Source organism: Gavialis gangeticus, unplaced genomic scaffold, assembly GCF_001723915.1.
Source record: "Gavialis gangeticus isolate Ggan-Ray unplaced genomic scaffold, GavGan_comp1, whole genome shotgun sequence".
Lineage (NCBI taxonomy): Eukaryota > Metazoa > Chordata > Crocodylia > Gavialidae > Gavialis > Gavialis gangeticus.
This window is the reverse complement of record NW_017729030.1, coordinates 43,433,611-43,450,351: the sequence shown is the minus strand read 5'-3', so window position 1 is coordinate 43,450,351 and position 16,741 is coordinate 43,433,611. Positions and strand designations below refer to the sequence as shown.

Here is a 16,741-nt window from a genome sequence, read left to right as displayed (position 1 = left end):
CAACTGCAATTTCCAGGGTCTGGGAGTTTTATGCAACCCCCTGGATGCTGTGGATCACAGTTGCTGTATCCCTAGGACTGAGTGGGGTGTGAAACCCCCCAGATCCTGGAGATTGTAGCTGCCAAGTTCCTTAGGGCTCCTGGCTGCAGGGAAACCCCTACGGCCAGAAGATCTCCACAGGGGTTATCTCCCTCCCCACCCCAAGGGTGCAGGGAAACCCCCAGGGCCAGAGGATTGCCCTAGGGCAATTCACTGCCCTGCCGCCGTGGGTATGCAAGAAACCCCCAGCTTCAGAGGAGGATCACAGTGATCCTTTGGCACTGGGTGTGTCCCATACCCCCAGGCTGAGGGATTGCCCAGCAGTGATCTTCTGACCCTGGGGGTTTCCCTGTACCCCTAGGGCAGGGGGATCATCCCTATGATGATCCTCTGGCTTCCATGCACCCCAAGGCAGGGAAATCACCGCAGTGGAGATCCTCCAGCCCTGGGGGTATGTGGGGTGCCCCCATGGCTGGGAGCCCCCATCAACCAAGGTGTGCTTGCTTCTTACTAGTGCAAGGGGAACTCAAGATTGGGCTCCTCCTGCACCAGCAGTAAGGTGTGATGGGATCCATCGCATAATCCCACAGTCGCACCTCCTGCTCTGCATATTTGGTATGGCAGGAGACAAGATAGCATGAATCGTGCATTAGATCCCATCACACTTTCCTGCACATGTAGAGGACGCCTTAGTGAAAAAACATTGTTCTATTTATTCTTGTCTGGATTTTTTTAAAAATTACGTGTACGTCTGTGTGTGACTACCTAAATCAGGTTGTTATTTAATACAAATATTAAAATCAAGTCAAATGAAATGTGAACTTTTTTTTAGGTGAATGCAGAGTATGTTAACAGTATTGCACAAGATGTTAGAACCAGGTAAGTTACATATCATGTAACCTTGAATGGCTTCTTGAATTTAAATTTTTAGATTAAAAAGTTGCAGTATTTCAGCAGTAAACAACAAAAGTAAAAGTTGCTGAAATAATGCTATTACTCAATTGTGGAAATAAAATTAAACATAATAATGCATTTGAATATATTAGTGTGTACAACATTATATAAGTTCTAGGGAAGGGGAGTGACTATGTGTTTCCTTCCCTATTATTTTCTTGTAAAGGTTTTATTAGAGTGATCTATTTAATGAACCAATTGTATATTTGGGATAGGGTTAGACGAGCTTTCAAATACAAGACATTCTTCAGCAGGTTTTGCATTCAAAAAGTTGTCTAACTCTATCCCAACTATGCTGTTGGTCCAATAAAAGATATCACCCTAAGAAATCCTAGCCCCTTACATAATTTCTGGATCATCACAGCTACCACATCACTCTAACACTACTTCTCGTAAACACATTTTAACGCAGCAATTCTATTTTGCAATTTTAGTCACTGAAAAATATCTACTGATTCTCCTTAGCTTGAGATTTCTTTCCCAGGAATTAATGTTAGAATCCAAGTACCTGAGTATGCATACCCACTTACCTCAGTGCCTTAAAATCTGCGGCTGTTGGTGTTGATATTTGTTATGTTACCCAAATTAGCATGCAAAAAACACTTAGATAACTGTTTTACCTTTAGGGGTTGTGGGACTGATTTCTGAAAAGCAAATTATTTCATTTCAGTGCAGTAATTTAGTTCTCTGTGCTGCTAGTAAATGATATGGACTGTGTGAATGGCTGAATTAAAGTATAACTGGGTGTCTTTACACAAAACCCTTAACTGCACATTAGGCTAATCTAATGCACAGTAAAGCATCAACATCTACACATGCATGGGACTTACTGCACAGTAAATTAGGCTAATGCACTAGATTAATGTAGTGTACGTGTAGATTCTGACCAGGAGCAAATTGCTTCCAGTCAGCCCAGGCAGCAGGGGACATCATCCCGATCCCCATGTGGCTAGGAGAGCTGTCCCGGCAAATGGGACTGTTATGTCCCAGCCATGTGGAGATTGGGTCAGGACCTGACCTCCATGTAGCTGGGATGCAGCAGTCCTGACTGTTTGGACAGCTCTCCCCGACCCCCTGGAGATAGGGACCAGCCCCAGTGTCCCCTGCCAGCCCCAAGCTGGCACCCAGGGGAGCCTGGAGCTCCCCCTGGCTGCTGCTGCAGGGGGACAGAGCACTGTAGGAGAAGCTCTGGAGTGAACTTCTCCCGTTGGGAGCAAATTTGCTCCCAGCAAGCACACATTCACATGTTTCTGCTTTCTGCAAAGAAAATTTAAGTGCATTAATTGCCCACCATCATGAAATTCCATTAAGGCTCGTATACCACCATATTCTTTGCTTGCTCTTATTCTGTTTCTTAGTAGACATTGGCAATACTATACACACTTAAAAAACAAGGTTTGTGCTTGAAAGCGACTAGCGCATTAGTTGTCTGCTAATGTGGTGCATAGACTGCAGATGCATGGACTAGTTGCATTATGAATAATATTGCATTATTAATACTGTCTTTTTAAGTATTGGTATGAAATTTGTAGTAGTCATTGAAGAAAAAATGTGAAGCCAAGAAGTTGAACCTATGATTATACAATGAGTAATATCTTTTATTGGAAAAATAATGCCACATAATAAACAAACTTGTTTACGAATTGATTTATTATATATGTCATAATAGAATTGGTGTGTTATAGCTGTGATGGTCCAGGAAATAGACAAGAAGCAAGGCTCTTTGGTGATGTTTCATTTGACAAACTGTATAGCTGGGAGAGATGTTAGACAAACTTTCCGGAGCAAAGAACCTGAAAAGGGCATTTGTTTCTGAAAATTTGTCTAACTTCTCTCCCAACTATTCAGTTGGTCAAATAAAAAGTATCTCCAAAAAATCCGTGTTTTTGTATGTCTTGTAGAAATATCACTATAGCAATCTTCCATTGTTGCTGTTATGCAGCAGCAGTCCATCTTTCTTCCAGCATCATACTCAAATCAGTTTGATCTGTTTACTGCTGTATCTATTTTAATAAAAAAATCCCATCTCTAACTAAAATGGTTATACTAGTAAAATGTTCAAGTTCATATTGAGCTCTAGTATGGTTTTCAGTTGAGCTAAACTAAGTTTTTGAGCTAATGTGATTTTAAAAGCACACCTTTATGTCAACATAGTCATGGACTTGACTGCCTGGGGATAGGTTCTGTGTCTACAGATTGCTATGCCAGTATTAAGGCCTTAGATATTAATCTTTTCTTCACAGATTCCCTAATGAAGTGCAATCTGGAGTCCTTGAGGTTATTTCCCCTCCTGCTTCCTATTACCCTGACCTCTCCACTCTTAAGGAAACATTTGGGGACTCAAAGGAAAGAGTGAGGTAAGATAAGCTGTGTGAAAAACTTCTAAGAACATTTTTCCAAAAGTAAAGACTGAGGACTTTTGCAATTGTTAATAAACTGATAAGGTGTGATTTTTTCAGAGAAAAAACGGCCTTCAAGTTCCTTGAAACCATTATTATTTCAGTGGATAGCAGTGCCCAACAGCTTCAAATAAAAGCTAGACTTTCTCCAGTTTCTCTACTACTCAAATACTTCTACACCTGGAAATCATACAGGTTTAGAATTGAATAGATAATACCAAAAAAAAAAACTTTTTCACATTGTCCCCATTGTTATCTGACAGATAATGATTGCACTCTGTAATTCTGTACCTATCACCTTAGTTGACCCTTAACTAACTAATGACAGTTTGAGTGGGCTTAATTAACATCTAACTTACATTGTTGCTTTGATATTATAACTAATTACTTAACCAGTATACTTAACTAATAGCTGTTCATTCCTGGCAATATACATGGTTCACTTGCTCCAAATTCATTAAAAGGAGGCAGGATTTGGTATCAAGTATTAAAAAGTTGCTGTCAGTAAGCAACATTATACAGCATTGAAAAATTAATATATACACCTATTTTCAGATAGTAAAAGTGCATTTACTTCTAGCTTAGAAATATCAGGTACATGTAATTTGATACGTTAAATTAAGTTTTAACCCTATCAGATGTACCATATCTATTAACTTCGGAAATTTGTTCGACAAGTAATTTAAAAAAAATATCTCTTACTCTAAAGTCTGGTCACTGATTTAATAAACCTCAAATTTATTGGCAAAAAAGGTATTGCCTACTGTTCAGAGAAAACTTTAAATTGTACCACTAACTCCATAATGAAGTTTATTAACCTGTGTTTGTGTTGTTGACTAATATTGGCACTCTGTTTTACTGCATGTTGAAGCACTTAGAGATTGTAATCACACCAAATTTTGCTGGTCAGAATAAAACGAGAGGACTTCTTTAGCTCATCTGACCTAGATAAATTGGTTCGTTGATCAAGGGTTATTTGTTTATGGATTTTTTTTGAGAAATAAATTCAAACACCTCTTGAAAAAAAACAGTATTTGCAATATGTTGAGTTTAGAGGAAATTTTAAAATAGTTTATTTAGATCAGCAAATTGTATTTTACCATCTTTCCTCTGATTTAGTTAACAATGAGTGGCAGTAGTACCTGAATCATACCTAGAGTGTTGTAATGGCTGTATTAATAACAACTCCATAAAACCCAGAGAAACCTTATCAGAATTTGCTGCTTATATTTAGGTGGAGAACTAAACAGAATTTGGATTATAGCTTTTTAATGCTGTATGCTCAACCTAAGGGAACATTTTATTTACAGGTATGTTTATATTGTCAATAAATAATTACAATAAAATGTACTGATTTTTAACTTCTACTAGTTAATTAGTTTTAAATATCATAGTACAGATACAACTCTCCTGTGCTTTTAAGTATAAATGCCCATGCCCTTTTTAAGCTCAAGTTTGTTATATCTTCTTATCTGCATCTCTCAGCTATACATTATTTGATCAACTTCACTTGTAGCTTTCTAATACTTTTAGGGTTGAATAATAATTGATTGCAAATCTAACCAACCCATTAACAGCTTTTTGCCTGTGGTAGGGAAACTACTGTTTTAATAGAGTTCTTTCTTGTTGTATGTATGGAAAGTGTGTTTTGTAGCTCCAGATAATAGCCCAGATAGAACACAAACTTGCAAAGGATTTTTCCAAATGTCATTAAAACAAGCTGCCTGGGTCAGGGCAGGGAGACTAAACTACAGAATCCAGAGAGCAATGTTTGCAGAAGGTAGATGGAGTTTAGAGTTTGGATCCAAAGAAGCTCTCAAAAAGTTCAGTGTGTACTTTAGTGTGTGTCAAGAAAGCTGGCCAGTTAGCTATTTGTAGGGCATTGCACCGTTTTCATTGTTACAACCTCAGCATGTTGCACAACAGCTGTATTGCAGTAGTACTGAACTAACCAGAACTAAAAATAACAGAGATTGTGATGAGAGAGAAACAAAACCCAGGTAAGAATAGCAGTTAGAAGGCAAGTTTACTTCCATTTAGTGTTTGCTGGGCTCAGCTGGAGAGGAGAGGTTCTAAAACCCCCAGAATCATGTTATTCAGTTGTTTCCACACATGAGGAGGGAATTGAAAAAAGGAATGAGGTGCCCTCAATTCCTTGATGGATTCTGGAAGTATGGAGGAGGAGGGAGCTCTTAGTTATGTAGCAGCATGACTGATCCCAAAGAAGGGCTAGTTTTTCCTGGAGCTACATTGGCTGAGTCCAGCATTTTCAAAACCTTACAAATGACTTGGGAGTAGAGCTAGCCAGAAACCAGAATACCTATTCCACAGGAGATTACAAAATGATAAGTTTCTTCAGAATTTTTTTTTATCTTTGACATGTCCCCAGTCCACCCTTTTTATATGGTCTGCCCCTAGTATTCTACACAAGCCACTGCTTCTGGTGTTGGTGTTTCCAAAACTTGTGGGGTGCATTGGCAACATCTCAGGAGTGGAACCGTGGTTTGCTTTTCCTGCCAACCTTGTTGGTCAGTTGTTTAGAAGCCCCATGATTTCATGAGAAAGTTGTATCTGCCAAAACCCACTCTCAATCTGCTCAGGCTCTGCCATGTGTGCCATTTGTAACTGGAGCCAGATACTAACTCCCCATTCGGGTAATTGCTCACCAGCTCCATTCAACAGTGGAACCTAGTTTCTCCCATTCTTTTTGCCAGAAGGTAGTTCTGGCTGATTCCGGAAATTTTGGTCAATGGTATGGTAGAGGACAAAAAAACCTGTTTTTCAATGAGAGAGAATGGTGTGCTGGTTGATGTCCATATAGTAGATGGGTGTCTGACTCCCTGCTTGGGCCACAGCAGCCACCACCTCCCTGGGACTTGGGTGCTGCTGTTGGGGCAGACCCAGGTCCCTGGCCCCATAACCCTGACAGGTGGGGCCCCCTCTAGCAGAGCTGGAGGGGTAGGGGACTGTGGGAGGGGAGTGAGGGGCACTGGTAGGGCTGGGTGGGTATAGTATGGAAGTGAGGGGCCTGGACTTGTTTCCTGGTGAGCTAAGGGGGCAGGGGGAGTTTGATTTTCCGTGATAAAAAGTAGAAGTGCACTGATACCAATCCATATCATATCAGCACTAATAAAAGGAAAACTGACATACTCAGCAGTTGACTTTTTTTGGCCTATGTGGCCAATAATGTTAACGATAAATGCCACATACATGCACACAGCTGCAGCATTCATGTGGCCAGGAATGCAGCCTAGCAGCTTGGTGGGCAGCATCCAGCTGGTAAGTCTGTGAGGGGGAAGGGGCGTGGAGGAAAGGAGGGGCATAGGGGCGTAGATTAAGGCCCCCATGGTGAGGGAGGGAGTGGGGCTGGAGCAGGGGTGGGCATTCCCAGCTGGGGTGAGGAGTGGAATGAAGCAGTGGGCAGCTCATCCAGGGGGAGGAGGGCTGGTCCCCACTGCTGTGCGCATCCACAGAGGATGTATGGGGGGCATGCGCACTCCAGATTTGTGCGTGGGGCTAGGGGTCAGGGGCTACTCCAGCCTCTTCCCAGCATGGGGGGGAGGGACCAGGGCTGCACTTGGGGTGGATGGAGGCAAGGCAGGTTGTGGCAGTGCTGGAAGGGGGGCTATGGCAAATTTTGAGGTGGCTGTAGCCCCCCCAATAACCACCCCCTCCCAGTGCTGCTGCTGCCTGCCCCACCCTGCCTGCCCCAAGCATAGCCCCAGCCCAGTCCCTTTGCCAGGAAGAGGCTGACACAGCCCCTGACCCTGAGGCTGCAGCAGGCAGCCCACCCTTGCCCTGCACACAAATCCAGGGAGCATGAGCCCCCGATGCCTCCCCTGGGGGTGCATGCAGCAGTGGGAGCCACCTCCCCCTGCAGTCCCCTCCCCACCCTCTCCCTCAATCTCAGATGAACCACCCACAGCCCTGTCCCACACCCCACCCTGCCCTGGCCGGGCAGAGCCTGCACCTGCCCCAACTCCACTCCCTGCCTCACCATGGGGCTCTTGATCTGCTCCCCACCATGCCCTTTCCTCCCCACAGACTTACTAGCCAGATGCTGTTCTACAAGCTGCCAGCCTTCATATTGGTGATCAGATCAGTATCAGCTGATGTGGCTGGCTAATAATTGGCCATTGGTATCGGCCAAAAAAATCTTTATCACACTCCTCATAAAAAACCCAAAATCAAATACCAAAATTTATAGCTACTTAAAATGTATTTTACTATAGTGATTGAGGCACTGGTCGGCTTCCAACTGATTTAAAATTGTAAATATGTCAATAAAACCTTGTGTTCAGTTGATATGTATATATGTAGTGGTGTTTCATTTTAATTGCAGATTTGGGGGGTTTTATCAGAGAATTCGTGATTTTTTTCATCAAGGAAAACCAGGATCCCTGTTTATGACCCGTATTCCATTTTAATGGTCTTAATGTTCCACTAATCATGGTATCCTTTCTTCAGCAGTTTTATGGACAAAGTTGCAATTTAGCTACTTCTGGTCTCTCTTCTATTTCACAGCCCTGCAGACTGTTTTGACAGTCCTAGATCTGTCCTTGAAGTCTAATCTTCAGCAGCAGCTACAGTTTTAGTTTGTGGGTGAGCAACCAAGAGTTGCTGACAATTCAACTGTGAAAGAGTAGTATTTAGCTTTTAGAATATAAGCTAAAAACTGTTGCTTTTGCCTGAGCAGGAAGGAAGGGTGAATGAGCTGAAGGTTAGGCTCTGTATTGTATGTAGCCATAACTCTGGAAAAAACTTTTTTTCTTCATTCTGCCTTCCCAAAAATAAGGTGGGTGTCTTATTTGGGTGTGCATGACATGCGAGGGAATTATAGTATTTCTACTTTTAAAATATACTTTTAGAAATGTTTTGACCATTTCTACTCCCAAATCGAATGCCTATTTTTAAATATGTTGCAGGCATTTATGGGTCTAAGTGTCAATGATAATCAGTGAGACATTGTTATTGTTGTTCCTAAGAGTTATTAGAAAATAATGCTAAGGCTTCTAAATTACTGTGTATTTTCAGAAAATGTTACCCAAGCATTTTAGGTACATTAGAATTAGCTTTCTCAACTTCTGTTTTTATTGTGATAATTTGTTCTTCTTACACTCCTCCTCCCAGTGTTAGTGCATAATGATGACAACAATTTTTCATCTCTCTTTAAGGATAACTACACGTCGTCCGTTATCCAAGAAATCTTAAGGTCTGGATTGTGTCATGTAGACTGAGCCCTGAGTTCAGAAAGTGCAGTAATCCTTACGCCTGGATTACATTTTAGGACTTAACTGCAGGGATTGAAGAAACTTTGTCCCCTTCTCTCTGGCCTTCCCAATCTCCAGTTCCTTCCCCAGCATAGACTGTGACCTGTACAGAGAGGCTTTCATAGAGTCCAGTTATCAAGCTGGGTAAAATGGTGACATAGAGGCATGTCAGGTCCTATTCCAAGTATGGATATAATGTGAATGCTCTAGGTCGCTATTTAGAAAGGTTTATAACAGTGTGGAGCAAAAGCTCTAAAATACTCACTTCAGTGCTATATTAGAAACATTTTAGAATGAAATTAAAGGTTTTCTGACACTTGCTGACACCTAAAAGTGTGTTTAGTATTGTGGAGAAAACCAAAAACTTGGACAGCTTTTATATTACAGCGTTTTTATAAATGGTATCATTTTGGTAATTATAGATCTCTGAAATTCAATATAAGAGTTAGATTTAACATGTCACCTAAATCCTGACTTCAACAAAACACACAAACATGCTTTTAAGTGTATTACTGAATGAGAGACTAGGTAAGTAGCTTTCTGAAGTGTATTGAAACCAATTAGCTTACATTAGGAATGGATTTGGGCTATTGATTGACTAAAAATAACCACTTGGAAGATGATAATAGGCACTAATATATGTTCAGGCATGTCTTCTAGTTTGAGCTTCCATATGTGATAAGCTATTACCTCTTCATTTCTGCTCCTCTGTTTGGTAATGTCTTTGTTAATCAATATGATTGAGAGAAGTTTACAGACAGTTGGATCATTTTTGCTGTTAACTGTTCACTGCAGTCCATAAGAGCCCCATGGGACACTTGTAATAATAGAAGCACCAGGATAATGGGGTTTTAAGGCAACCATAAAAGCAGGCAATGATATCATTTCATAGCTAGGAGGAGATGCAATTATTCTCTGGGTCCATTTACACTTGTACATGCTGAGGTAATTACTCATTTTCAAAGCTGAAAGCATCTTTAAGAAGCTCAGTTACAACTGTTGTTGGGAAGTGTTTTCTATCGACACTCAAGGGAATGAAAATGAAAGCATTAAGATGACAACAGACACCAGCATCATCATCCAGAATTTGTTATCAACTCAAAGTTATTTATTTGAAATCCTGTTCTGCTTTGCTGTTTGTAACATATCTGCCATCTCACAATTTCTTTTTCTATTTAGTGTGATTACCTTCAACATTTTGCCTGGTAGTAAAGAAAGCCAGTAGGAATAATCTGAACCTCAGTCCATTTAACTGAAGGAGATCTTGAGTAGACTAATTAGTAAACCTCATACAACTGAGATCATTTGGAAGACAACTATATATTAAGGCTGTTCAGTGATAACAGGAAACACATTAAAATGTATCTATACATAGTTCTTTAGAGAAGAAAATGCAGTTTGTATTTTAATTCCCAATTATATTTTTACTACAGTGTCACTATATGCTTATGTATGAACTAGGATTTTAACTTTTCTAATGCTCTTTGGACCTGACCAAAAGCCCATAAAAAAAGTCTTTTAGTTGATTTTGGTAGGCTTTGGTCAAACCCTTAATTTGGAGGGTCTCTGAAAATGTGTCACTAGCTATGTGTTTCTAAATGTGCAACTTATTTTTCATACACATTAAAATAAAAAAGTATCCTGTGGAGTATGTTGCAGCTGGACATCTTGAGGGTCAAATAGTACGTTTGCATTGTTTTAAATATGATAAATATATTGAAATATTTTAAAACAAGTGTGAAAAAGTGAACTACTTTCCTAACTGAAATCTGAACAACATCCATTTTCAATTTGGTTTTTTTACCCTTTTTTTTTTTGATTTACCAAAAAATCACATTCTGAAGGCACATTTTCTGTTTTGCCATTTGTATAATCTATGTTCCCTCACTCTTGTGAATGGGCTAATGAATAAAGGAGAATATGCATGTATCCATGTGCTGCTTAGTTTCCCAGAAGGCAACCCTAGCAACTGGATTATGCAATTTGAGGCCCTCCTCTTTGCCTTCACCTCCAAGTTTCTTGAGCAGGCACAGTATAACTATTGCACTGGCTTAGTTTCTTCAAGTAAGATAAAAATATTCCAGGACTGAAAGCTGAAGTTGGGTGAATTCAAATTAGAAAATGGACACAATTTTCCTTAGCAGTAAAGGGGATTTTCCACTGGAACAAACTAGCAAATTTGTCTTCAGATTAAAACTGGATGCCATTTTAGAAAATATGCTTCAGCTGAACGTAAGTTGTTGGACTCAATACAGAGCAAACTGGACAAAACTTAATGGGTCATGAACCAAAGTGGCCTCATATTAGAGTGGTGGTCCTTCTGGCTTTCAGTGCTATGGATCTAGAATTCCTCTTGGCCTACTTTCTTTACACTGCACAAACAGGCTTTTAATAGCAGGGTAAATCACAGGGCTTCCTATATATCCTTGTCTTTTATGCTGTTTTGTGACACTTTATGGTCTTTCTTCCTTTTGAGTTTAGCATATTTTCTTGGTTTTCTCATTCCTTCAGTGTCCCTTTGGGTGCTTTTCTTTTTACTTACTCTCTCATTTAATCAACACTTTCCCCTTGCCTCTTTGGTCTTCTTTGTTTACATCCTGCCTTTTTTGGCAGGTGTGCCACAAATTAAGCCTGTGCCCTCTCCAAGTGCCACTCCAATCCTCTTCTGCTGCCCAATCTGCTGCTTTGCTTTCTGCTCCCTGCCCTATCTCCCACTGTGTGCTCCCTGCCCCCTCCCTGGTCAGAGAAGCTGCCGCACACATAGGCAGCCACTGTGCCACTTGTGGCATGCGTGCCACAGGTAAGCTACTCCTCTAGATAATCTCATTAGGTCATTTGGTTTCAGTCCCTTGCAAATTTATTTTTCCATTGCATAATTATTTCCTTAAATCAAATCCTGCATCTCATTTTGTCTCTGTCAAGCTGATGACATGGCCAAATCAGAATTCCTTCCCTTCCCTTGCAAACCTCCTTGCTTTCTCTTTCACTATTGACAACAATCATTTCCCCCAGTCCACGGCATTTGAAACCCCATTCCTTGTTCCATATGTCCAAATCACACACACATACAATTGTTGCTTTCCCTTCAATAGTTCTACGATCCACAATGTATTTGTTTCACTTCGGTCAGATCTCTTACTTAGGCCCTTGTTCTTTAGCCTTGACAGCTCTAACATCTTCTGGCCTCAAATATTCACTTTTTGTTTCCACAAGACTATGCAAAATGCAACTGAGGGTCTTCTCCATGCTTGTTGAGGTGATGTTACCAGTCTTATTTTGAAACCTTTCCTTGCCTCCTCATCAGATTTAAGCTTTATTGCACCTTTCAAAGGTCTACTTTCTTCTGACCTTTGTTGAGCTTCACAATGCTTCTTCCCTGGCACCATTAATGTTTCTTGGAGTATCTGACTATTTGTTAGCTTTCTGTGTAACTGCTTCCCTGCTTTCTCACATTACCACGGAGGTATGGTACAACCTACCTTGGCCCATCTCCCCAGCCAGACATCAGGTCCATGAGTCCTCTGTGGTTCAGTGGTAGAATCCTTGTCTACCACACAGGAGAACTGGGTTTGATTACCAGACACTTATACAACTACAGCCATGGAGGCACCAAACATCTGGACTCAGTCTGGTCTTTGGATTCTGTCTCAGTGACCTAAAGAGAGGATGGAAGGTCTGGGTAGCCTCCGCTCCTCCAAAAATTCCTGCCCAGGCATATGCATCCATGGCCTGGGTGGCCGTGGTGCATACACCATGATCCAAGAGGATTAACGGTTGCCACCACATCAGGTCCACATTCAAAGTTTGCTGTAAAGATCCATTTCTGTCATGGTGCTTAGTGACTAGCACTGATTAAAATATCGGTGGGCTATTACTGTTTCCTTTACCTTTGCCTCTTTTTTTTCTTGTTTGCTTGTTCTTAAACTGGCAGATATTCAAGCCAGTTTTTGAGTATCTGGAAAGTGCCTAGTCCAGGGATGGGCAATTATTTTGGCTGGAGGACCACTTTAGGAATTTGGGTGAGCTGTGGGCTGGTGAAGGTGGGTGCTGACCTGGCCTGGCACAGCAGGGATGGGACAGGGGCAGTTGATACAATCCGGCCCAGGCCCATCTGCCCCACACCCACTACTGGGGATGCTGAATGGTGCGGGTGGGCAGGGTCTCAATGGAGGCCGACTGGAACCCCTGCAGGCAGAGCACGCTCAGCTGGGCAGATGGGAAGGGGCCACGAGTGGGCAGGGAACAGCATCCAGGAGCAGAATGGGTGGGTGGAGGCTGGGATTGTGAAGGGGTGATAGTGTGGGGCCAGGGTTCGGGGCAGAGTCATGATCCACTCCCCACATCAAAGGGATGTATGGGGAGTAGATCATAGTTCTGCCCAGGGCCCCAGCCCTGCATTGTCACTACCCTGTGATCCTGGCCAGCCTGTCCTGCTCCCAGACCCTGCCTCCTGCCCACCCATGGCCCCATCTCATCTGCCCAGCCGAGCGTGCTCTGCCTGTGGGGGTTCTAGTCAGTTTCCATGGAGACCTTGCCCCTGATGCCCTCAGTGGTAGGTACAGGGTGGATGGGCTGGGGTGTCCAGATAGTTGGTCCAGGTCTGGAAGCGCAGGGGCTGATGGGAAATGGAGTGTGGCCACCATGCTGCACTCTTGGGGGTGGTGGGATCACCGCACTCCACAGCCCTCCACTCCTCCCCCCTCCCCTGTGCCTGGACTGGCCTGACCAGGGGCAAGGACCCCAGCATAGGCCAAATAAAATCCTTTGGCAGGTCGGGTTTGGTCTGTAGGCTGTATTTTGCCCATCCCTAGCCGAGTCTATTACAGGCAGTTCTGTATACAAATATTTAATCAATGATTCTCAGATGGGGCTATCTATAGACACATAGCCAAATTACCAGCATGTCTGGTCATATGGTGCATCCCCAGTTACTTGCTTTACAATAATAACATGATAAAAACATAATTTATACATGGGAAGACCACTACGACCTCTGTAAGCAGTCAGAATATCAGTTTCACTTTATTTTTTTCCAGCTGGAAGATGACATTATAGCCAAACCACACTATATTAAGTCAGTAAAAAGCTTCGCTCTTAAACAGTCCTCTGAATGGATGATTCTTGAATTCTCCCAGCTTGGATTTATCGGTAAGTGTTATGGCATCAGCAACATAGGTTTAAATAAAGTTGTCTCAACCCTAAGAGGGCATCCTGTAATTTCCCTGGTTCTCCAGGAAATGCTGTAACCATAGGCTGACTCCAAACCAGTCTTAACCTTGCTAGTGTTTGGCACTGTTCTTTAGTGCAGGGTCTAATCAGTAGGCCTATGTGAAGCAGCTAGTATTCGCTTCAGATTCGGCCGATTCAGGAGACAGTGATTCAATTTGGTGATTTGAATTGCTGTTCTAAATCAGTTTGGCTGAATCTGATTCAGAGATTCGGCCACTGACGAATCTCTGAATCAAACAGGCCCCATCCCCCGCCTGTTCTCTTAGCCCTGTCAGTGGCTGCCCTGCCCAGCCCCAGTATCCTGGCTCTTTAAAAAAATAAAAAATAAAAAGCCCCACACTCACTGCCTTCTGCCAGGTGTGGGGGGGTGATCCCCGCCGCTGCCTACTGCCCCACGTTGCACGGGTGGGGCTGTGCCACGAACCCTCATCCCCTGCTGACTCTCCCAGCCCCGCCAATGCCTGCCCCACCTGGCCCCAGTGTCCCAGCACTTTAAAAAAAAAAGCAAAAAAAAAGCGCCGCACTCACCAGCTGCTGCCAGGCAGGAGGGTAATCCCCACTGCCCTGCGTTGTGTAGGTGGGCTCTGCCATGAGCCCCTAGAAGCCCTGACAGCTGCTGCAGTAGCCAGTGAGTGCAGGGCTTTTTTTAAAGAGCCGGGACACTGGGGCTGGATGGGGCAGCTATTGACAGGGCTGGGAAAGCAGGCAGATGGCTGTTTTACAAAGCAACCTTTTTATAGGTTCAGGTATAGATTTCAAAACAAATTAGGCCTGTCTTTGAAATTGCACATCTAATATGCTCCTGATTTTGTAAATATAGTACGACTGATTTTAAATGCATGCAACTTCAATTAGAAGATGTGTGTTTGCAGTTGGGTGTTAATTGCATGTAAAATTTCTCATGTAGGTGACCATACATTTTGTAGGCCAGTTTCTAATAATTAGTGTATTCATATATAATTTGTAGTAATAATATAATTTTCTAAAGTATAATTGGAGTTAGTAGTGAGATTTTTTTTGACCTTGAAAAAAATGTTTCACAAAAATAACTGAAATAAGAACAAGAATGTTTAGTATGTAACTTATCAGGCCTGTAATATCTGGATATTTTGTACCCAACAGTTTTCTCAGGAAGTTAAAACTGTTGAAGATTACAATGTATGTAAAATAGATTTTATTTAGGACACAAGCTTGTTTTTGTTTTAAAGCAATATATTTTACTTATATAATAAAGTATGTGTATAAAATATATATGTATTTTTCTTGGATCGTGAAAGATATATAATATATGAAAAATATAGACCTATCAAGAAATATCCATTCAAAGTCAGATATATACTTCAATGTACAGAATTTTTTTCAATATGTAAATTAGACAAGATGGCATAATTAAGAATTAATTTGGGGACACACACACACACACACACACAATGCATCCTTTTTTGGTAGAGTCTATTCAGAGCTGGAGACATTAGAAGGTTAACATTTTTGTTAGATCCTTCCTAGTGTTTCCAAATGGGTTGGATTACCAGATATCAGTCGGCAAAATTCTGCCTCTCCATAATAACACATGGCTCCAACTGTTTTCCTATCAAGGGAATTGTTATATAGTATTAGCAAACAACTTTTAAATAGCCAGCAGAATCATTTTCAAAGAGTAGCTTTTGTTCCAGGAAAGAGAAAGATTGGGCTACGTCTTACTCTTACATGTTTTGCAGTGGGAAAAAATAAAAATTATGAGAAAGGAATGAAGGAAAAGGTGGCCATGTGCAATGATGTAAGTGCCTTTTACCTTTCCAGCCAAAGATGGAAAATTAACTACTGGGTGTGTCCACACATGCAGGCACGTGCACTTGCAGCAGCTCAAATAGAAACGGTGCAAATTTGAGCTGGGGCTTTTTACCTCAGTGAATGTGCCTGGACATGCACTTTGTTGTGGGGCAAATTGTTCCACTTGGGGCAAAATAACCCTGCCTGGCTCCTCTTGGATCTGCAGCCAGGGGGAGCTAGAGCCCGGGGCCAGCACCTGTGCTGTCCCCAGCAGTATAAAAAGCTGCCCTGTCCTGGCCCCAGCAGTACAAAGAACTGCTCTGGCAAGTAGCTCAGGGCTACTTGCTCTCAGGAGTTTCTGGGGCCGAGCCAATTGGTCCCTGGGGACACTACCTCTTGTGCCAGCTGGACTGCTGAAGCAGCCTAGAGAGTTCCCTGCACCCTTTACCCACTGCAGCAGTCTGGCAGTGGAGGCTGCTGCCTGGCTGTGACCTGCTGCACACCTGCCAGATCTGGATGGGGGCTGCACAGCCAATAGAGGCATCTGCCCCTCTGGGCCAGCTAGCAGTGGACTGTGACTGCAAAGTTGACCTTTTGCAGCACTACTGCCATGTGTGCCCCTGCCCAGCCATCTGGGCAGCTATCACCCAGAAGATGTTCCCAGTGTGGTGGCCTGCTTTGAACTGTCAAAGCATGTCCTCCTGGTCGCAGTTGGCCAGGAGGTCAGCCACCTTCAGCTGGGTCCAAGGTGCCATCTCTGAGCAGGCAGGGCCCTGTCACTGGCCTCCCTAGCAGGAATTCTGATGTTCCATATTGGAAAACTGAAAAATCCCTGATAAAAAAATCCCAAAGTCACTCTGTAAATACCCCAAAATCCATGTTCCTTCACAAGTAAAACAAAAGACCGCTATATATAGAGAGAGAAAGAGTGAGACAGAGAGAGTGTGATCAGGTGGGCAATGTTTTATTGATATATCTACAGCACTAAAGCAATTTGGAAGCCTACCAGTGTCTCTATCATCATAACAAAGCAAATTCTAAATACCTATATGTTTTGCTGCCCCCAAGCCCCCCCCCCCC

The 16,741-nt window shown here is 42.5% G+C and overlaps 1 protein-coding gene across 1 annotated transcript in view; it reads left to right on the top strand.

The window, feature by feature from the left end:
* Positions 1–16,741, top strand: part of MGAT4D (MGAT4 family member D) — a 97,073-nt gene that overhangs the window by 47,668 nt on the left and 32,664 nt on the right. Inside the window, exons 5-8 of the mRNA XM_019522118.1 lie at positions 872–918; positions 3,237–3,350; positions 4,627–4,702; positions 13,699–13,810. Coding sequence (XP_019377663.1) covers positions 872–918; positions 3,237–3,350; positions 4,627–4,702; positions 13,699–13,810 — 349 coding nt within the window. The remainder of the gene's footprint in view (positions 1–871; positions 919–3,236; positions 3,351–4,626; positions 4,703–13,698; positions 13,811–16,741) is intronic.